Here is a 7,918-nt window from a genome sequence, read left to right as displayed (position 1 = left end):
TGATAATAACACGCAATGATCTCATAACCGAACAGATTTTGTACACATAGAATATCTCTTAGTCAAGGCAACTGGACTTGCGGTATTTTTCACCGGACATCCGACCAGCTTTCTCAATTGGTACGAGTCATTCTGAATTGAGAAAGCGGGTCGGATGTCCAGTGAAACGTCTTCCAGAAAAATACAGCAAGTCCAATTGCCTGGACTTATTTTTTTACAGATACACCATGTGACCCGGATGAATAATATATATATATATATATATATATATATTTTTTTTTTTTATTATTATTCTTCATTTAAATAAAAAAGTAAACAAAAATGGAAAAAAAATAAAATTATAATAAAAATTAAAAAGAAATATAAATAAATAATAAAAGGAATATAAATAATAAACAAACAAATAAAATGGCCGATGGGATGGAGCACTGGGCACTCTTCTGCCTCGTCTGTTTTTATTGCAATGTACTTAAGACGAGCTGTATGAGGGAAGCGTTCTGCGTTTCACAAGTGAACATCATCGGATATTATTAGTAAGGTTTTCTCTGGCAGACCGGATGCTTTCCTTAATGCACACACACACACACACACACTGGAAAAAAATCAATCTTATGTATATGAAGATGAGTATATATAGCGGCTGATGGATGGTTTGTCTGCAATCTCCCAGCAGGCAGAGGTAGACGCGCTCTTTATACAATCATTTATATCAACAGCAGGTGAAAACAGACAGACGTGTCACTCGTACGATGTATAATCAGCAGGGCAGGCAACACATGACAAGGTATACATGAGGTTATACTGTATATCTAAGATATAAAAGGTTCCCTCCCCCCCGGGGAGATACCTTGTGTTCACCGGTATCATGAAGTGATACATGATTTTTATCTCTGATCAATGTTGCAATGTAATATAAAATCTGCCCGGTGTCGCCATTTTGAATAGTTATCTGCAGCGCCCGGGAGCACTGGGTCGTCCTGCGCTACCAAATACATGCAAGTTGCTGATAGAGATTTACACAGATGGAGCAATAATGATGATTTTTCCACCGCCGAGTACTCAGCAAAGAACATAGAACGCGAAAGACGATTGCTACATTGTTTCAACGTGCCCAAAATGTTCACTTTTAAAATGTTCATTCACACAGCCGGAATATGTGAATGTGCCATGATGCGTCTTTCACCGGCGTGGAGTTTTTTTAATGAATTGTCTCACCTGGTGAAAGGGAATCTCAACTTTGTAGAGCGCTATGGTGATAATCTGCAGATGGAGGTAAAGATGTGACAGGCCAGTGGCTCGCTGACCCGAGGTAAGCATGCGACAGGCCAGTGGCTCGCTGACCCGAGGTAAGCATGCGACAGGCCAGTGGCTCGCTGACCCGAGGTAAGCATGCGACAGGCCAGTGGCTCGCTGACCCGAGGTAAGCATGCGACAGGCCAGTGGCTCGCTGACCCGAGGTAAGCATGCGACAGGCCAGTGGCTCGCTGACCCGAGGTAAGCATGCGACAGGCCAGTGGCTCGCTGACCCGAGGTAAGCATGTGGCCAGTGGCTCGCTGACCCCATGTACAACGCATTTACCTCTCATCACCTGCTACAGGAGCGCTTCCCATAGCAATGAAGCCACGCAGAGGACGTCCGGGGAACATCGGCGAATACTTCCTATGGGGGACTTTTCTGAATGATAATCTTCAATGAGATTCACTAACACTCCGGATACAGCAAAGTCGTCTCTGCCTGGCAGCCGCCGACCTGATAAAACATTCCAATTAAAGTCGGGGTGACATGTAGAGGCGGAGCGCGGCACAATGTACAGACACGGGGCCGGGAGGTGAACATTGTATGAGTGAAAAATATCCCATCAAACAGGAATCACTCCGAGACATCAGTGTGTACAGGTCAAGTCATACAATCCCAGCACAGGGTACGACGTATGTCAGACACGCAGCACAGGGCACGACGTATGTCAGGCACACAGTACGGGGTACGACGTATGTCAGGCACACAGTACGGGGTACGACGTATGTCAGGCACACAGTACGGGGCACGACGTATGTCAGGCACGCAGTACAGCGCACGACGTATGTCAGGCACGCAGTACAGCGCACGACGTATGTCAGGCACGCAGTACGGGGCACGACGTATGTCAGGCACGCAGCACAGGGTACAACGTATGTCAGATGCAGCACAGGGTACAGCATATGTCAGACGCAGCACAGGGTACAACACATATACATTCTTCAAAACATGACGGGGAAAAAAACTCATAATATTAGCACATGAGAGACTGTGTACAGAGAGAGAAATGAGCTCCATCCCAGCACAGGGCACTACATACCACACATATATTGCACCGGTGCCCAGCAGTGGGTTAAATATTATACTGAGTCCGGTATATAAAAGAGGTACCATGCAGTTGTAAATATATTGTGCCCAGAACAGGTGCCCCGATGTAGTATATAGAATATACAGTGCCCAGTTTTGCTATATTTACTATAAATGTACCGAGTATATAACAGGTGCCAATCTGTAGTATATATAATATAGTGTGACCAGCCATGATAAATATATATATTTAATTAATAATAAGAATAAGCCCAGTATAGAACAGACATCTGACTGCGGTATAAATACACATTATAATGAGCCCAGTATATAACAGGTGGCCAGTTGTGGTATATGGCCAGCATGTAGCACTCCTATATAGTGAGGCATGAGGTGCCGGCTCAGGGTTGGTGCAGAATGTATATACAGCTGTGGCACAGTACATGGTTATCTCTTGTCTAGCACTGGATCAGTATAGCATGTCATAGGAAAGGTACCCGAGTCCTGTACATTGATCATGTTCTCCATCCTGACACTGGTACCGTGTCTGGGAGTATGATGCATATCAATACACACCGAGGCACTGACCTGTCAGCAGTGTGGTATATACAAATATTAAACATATTCTGATGGATGAGGTATTTGTGCAGTATATAGAAGTACACATCATACGGGGGTGCAGTATATAGAAGTACACATCATACGGGGGTGCAGTATATAGAAGTACACATCATACGGGGGTGCAGTATATAGAAGTACACATCATACGGGGGTGCAGTATATAGAAGTATACTTCCTATGGGGGTGCAGTATATAGAAGTACACATCCTATGGGGGTGCAGTATATAGAAGTATAATTCCTATGGGGGTGCAGTATATAGAAGTATACAGCCTATGTGGGAGCAGTATATAGAAGTATACATCCTATGGGGTGCAGTATATAGAAGTATACATCCTATGGGGGTGCAGTATATAGAAGTATACTTCCTATGGGGGTGCAGTATATAGAAGTATACATCATATGGAGGTGCAGTATATAGAAGTATACATCATATGGGGGTGCAGTATATAGAAGTATACAGCCTATGGGGGAGCAGTATATAGAAGTATACAGCCTATGGGGGTGCAGTATATAGAAGTATACAGCCTATGGGGGTGCAGTATATAGAAGTATACATCCTATGGAGGTGCAGTATATAGAAGTACACATCCTATGGGGGTGCAGTATATAGAAGTATAATTCCTATGGGGGTGCAGTATATAGAAGTATACAGCCTATGTGGGAGCAGTATATAGAAGTATACATCCTATGGGGTGCAGTATATAGAAGTATACATCCTATGGGGGTGCAGTATATAGAAGTATACTTCCTATGGGGGTGCAGTATATAGAAGTATACATCCTATGGAGGTGCAGTATATAGCAGTACACATCCTATGGGGGTGCAGTATATAGAAGTATACTTCCTATGGGGTGCAGTATATAGAAGTATACATCCTATGGGGGTGCAGTATATAGAAGTATACAGCCTATGGGGGAGCAGTATATAGAAGTATACATCCTATGGGGTGCAGTATATAGAAGTATACAGCCTATGGGGGAGCAGTATATAGAAGTACACTTCCTATGGGGGTGCAGTATATAGAAGTACACTTCCTATGGGGGTGCAGTATATAGAAGTATACATCATATGCAGGTGCAGTATATAGAAGTATACATCATATGCAGGTGCAGTATATAGAAGTATACATCATATGCAGGTGCAGTATATAGAAGTATACTTCCTATGGGGGCTCACCTGCCATATGTGCGGGATGAGAGGCACCGGACCAGAGCTGGGCAGGATATAAAAGTTTGACCTTTCACTCCCTGAGGCACCGGGCACTGATCTGTACTTGGGTTGTACACATAGTGGTGTCTACATACATAATATAAAGGGCACCCATTTTTGGTCTGGTACCGCACTCAGCGAGGTACGAAGCACTGACTTGCCGTTGGTGCACACATGCAGGAAGACTCGAGGAACTGACCTAGCAAGCCTGTTGTATGTGGTAGAGGCAGGAGGCGCAGACCTGTTGTTGGTACAGTATAAAAAGTTGCACATTGCACTGGGGGAGGCATGAGGCACATGTGCCGGCAATGGCGCAGACTATAAAGATGCACCTGAGAGAGGTATGAGGCACTAACCAAGCAAGGCGGCAGTATAGAAAGTTGCACTGAATGCATTACAAAATGTTGCACTTTGAACCAAGTGCGGCATGATGTACGAACCTCGCATGGATGCAGTAGTAGTAAAGTTGCACATTGCACAGAGTATATGAGGCAGACGAGGTTACACTGCATGAGGCACGGTGCAATGATCTGGATCTAGTTCTGTGTTTACACTTTCACCCGATGAGGCTCGAGGTACTGACCTAGCAAGACTGCCTATTATAAAGTTGCACATGGAACTCAGCGAGGAATGAGGCACCTATGCAGTTTATAAAAGTTGCACATTGCACTGAGTGAGGCACAAGTCACTGACCTAGCAAGGTTACATTAAGTCAAGTTATACATTGAGGCACTGACCTGACACTGGTGCAGGAATGATAAAGTCGCACATTGCACAGACAGAGGCATGAGGCACTGGCCATAAAGTCGCACACTGCACTGACAGAAGCATGGGGCACAGACCATAAAGTTGCACATTGCATTGACAGAGGAAAGAGGCACGGACAATAAAGTTGCACATTGCATTGACAGAGGAAAGAGGCACGGACAATAAAGTTGCACATTGCTTTGACAGAGGCATTGGGCACTGACAAGATTGCACATTGCAATGGCAGAGGCGTGAGGCACTGACCAAACAGTTGCACACTGCACTGACAGGCATTAGGCACTGACCATAAAGTTGCACATTGCACTGACAGAGGTATGGAGCACTGACAAGGTTGCACATCGCACTGACAAGTTTGCACATCGCACTGACAAGTTTGCACATTGCGCTGACAGAGGCACTGACCTGGCGTTGGTGCAGTCGTTGTAGAGGGTCTCATGAGACATGAGGCACTAACAATACAGTTGCACATTGCACAGACAAAGGCATGAGGTACAGATCATACATTTGCACATTGCACTGACCATATTAGTTGCACATTGCACTGACAGAGGCATGGGGCACTGACCATATTAGTTGCACATGGCACTGACAAAGACATGGGGCACTGACAAGGTTGCACATTGCGCTGACAGAGGTATGGAGCGCTGACAAGGTTGCACATTGCGCTGACAAGGTTGCACATCGCACTGACAAGTTTGCACATCGCGCTGACAGAGGCACTGACCTGGCGTTGGTGCAGTCGTTGTAGAGGGTCTCGAAGTCCCGGCGGCTGATGAGCTTGCAGCGGTTGACCCCGGGTTGGATGGCCCCCAGCCCGCGCAGGACCCGCACCTGCTCCACCGTGCAGACCACCGGGGAGATGTCCAGCCGCTTCAGCTTGGTGTAGACGGTGTGCAGCCCCCCCACCAGGTGCTTGAGGAAGAGATCGAAGACCTGCGGGAGGCAGATGAGCTCCTGACCCTCCAAAATGAATGAAGCCACCTTCACCCCGTGCAGCTCCACCATGCGACACTCGCTGCTGGGGGCCCCCGTGCTGCCCGGGGCCCCGGGGAAGGTGGTGCTGCTGGTGAGCAGGCGGGGAGACAGGGAGCCCGGCGTGGACGGAGCTGTAGACACAGCCATCCTGCTGCCACTGTCACTCCGTCCAAGTGTTTGCCAGAGTCGGGAACCCGCACAGCTGACACGGGAGCCGGCCAATCACAGCCACCCCTGGGGGCTGAGGCCGAAGCTGATTGGAGAGGGAGGCGGAGGAGGGGCGGGACGCAGCTCTGTCATTCTACGCGAACCACTGGGACACCATGTGTTCCAGCTCCGCACACACACCGCAGACCAAGAGGGATGGCACTGCCCGGGGCTGGAGGGGTTAATCCGGTCCTGAAGGATTGGAGAGATACATACAGCAACCAGATCCCGATACATTGTATCAGAGAAACAAGGAAAAGCATCTGGGACAACAGGGGTAAAACCAGAACCAATCTACAGGCAGGATAAAAAAAAAACCTGTTCAGCACTGCAAGAGTTAATCCGGAAACCTTCCATGTGGAATCCGGAGAACAAATGCATCAGGTACACCAGGGGTTAAACCAGAAGCAATCTACGAGCAGGATAAAAGCCTTCTGATCATGTCGAGCACTGCAAGAGTTAATCCAGAAACCTTCCATGTGGAATCCGGAGAACAAATGCATCAGGTGCATCAGGGGTTAAACCAGAACCAATCTACAGGCAGGATAAAAAACCTGTTCAGCACTGCAAGAGTTAATCCAGAAACCTTCCATGTGGAATCCGGAGAACAAATGCATCAGGGGTTAAACCAGAAGCAATCTACGAGCAGGATATAAGCATTCTGATCATGTCCAGCACTGCAAGAGTTAATCCGGAAACCTTTCACGTGGAATCCGGAGAACAAAAAGCAATCCGGGACATCGGGGGTTAAACCAGAAGCAATCTATATAGCCTGCATCTAAAACCGGATACACTGTATCAGAAAAAAACAAACAAAAAGTATCCAGCACTGTAGGGGTTAAACCAGAAATACAAAATCGACAGGAGAGAGGCAAGTGTTCTGATCACGTCCAGCACTGCAAGAGTTAATCTGAAACCTTCCACGCAAGAAAGAACTTGGAATCTGGAGAACAAGAAGTGCCCGGTACATCAGGGGTTAAACAAGAAGCGATCTACAGCCTGCACTTAAATCCAGATACACTGTATCGGCGAAACAACAAAAAGTATCCAGCACAACAGGGGTTAAACCAGAGAAAAAATCTACAGGAGAGAGGCAAGTGTTCTGATCACGTCCAGCACTGCAAGAGTTAATCCGGAACCTTTCGCGCAAGAGAGAACCTGGAATCCGGAGAACAAAAAGCATCCAGTACATCAGGGGTTAAACCAAAAGCAATCTACAGCCTGCATCTAAAACCAGATACACGTTATCAGAGAATGAAAAGCATCCGGAACAGCAAGAGTTAAACCAGAAAAGCACCTACGGGAGAGAGGCAAGTGTTCTGATCGTGTCCGGCGCTGCAAGAGTTAAACCTTCCACGAAGAAGGAATCTGGAGAACAAAACGCATCCAGTACACCAAGGGTTAAACCAGAAGCAATGTACAGGATGGGGGAGACGTGTTCTGATCATGTCCAGCAGTGCAAGAGTTAATCTAGCCACCCCTTTTGTACAAAATTAAAATGATGAATAATCTGGGGAACAAACAACATCCAGCACATCAATAGTTAATTTAGCTCTAGGAGGGAGCGGAGTGGCCTAATTATGTCCAGCGCTACAAGAGTCGATCCCGAAATCTTTTGTGCAAGAAAGAACTTAGCATCTGGGGAACAAAAACCACCCAGTACATCAGGAGTTAAATCAGCAACAAGTTATAGGGGCAAGACCAGCGTTCCACATCCATACCCAGCACTGCAAGGGTTAACCCAGCGACTCTTCTGCAGAAGAAATGGCTGAGGATCCGGAGGATGAACTGCATCCAGCACAACATACATAGGG

At 46.7% G+C, this 7,918-nt stretch overlaps 1 protein-coding gene across 1 annotated transcript in view; it reads right to left on the bottom strand.

The window, feature by feature from the left end:
* Nucleotides 1–6,091, bottom strand: part of LOC108799970 (dachshund homolog 2-like) — a gene marked incomplete at its 3' end in the record, with an annotated part of 179,147 nt that extends 173,056 nt beyond the window's left edge. The window contains exon 1 of the mRNA XM_018571920.1: nucleotides 5,647–6,091. Within this exon, the coding sequence (XP_018427422.1) occupies nucleotides 5,647–6,044 (398 nt within the window). The remainder of the gene's footprint in view (nucleotides 1–5,646) is intronic.
* Nucleotides 6,092–7,918: the final 1,827 nt, after the last annotated feature.

The sequence above is a fragment of the Nanorana parkeri genome, unplaced genomic scaffold (assembly GCF_000935625.1).
Source record: "Nanorana parkeri isolate BGI_ZX_2015 unplaced genomic scaffold, ASM93562v1 scaffold1866, whole genome shotgun sequence".
NCBI classification, from domain to species: Eukaryota; Metazoa; Chordata; class Amphibia; order Anura; family Dicroglossidae; genus Nanorana; species Nanorana parkeri.
The sequence above is the reverse complement of the archived record's forward strand: the minus strand, read 5'-3'. Positions and strand labels throughout refer to the sequence as shown.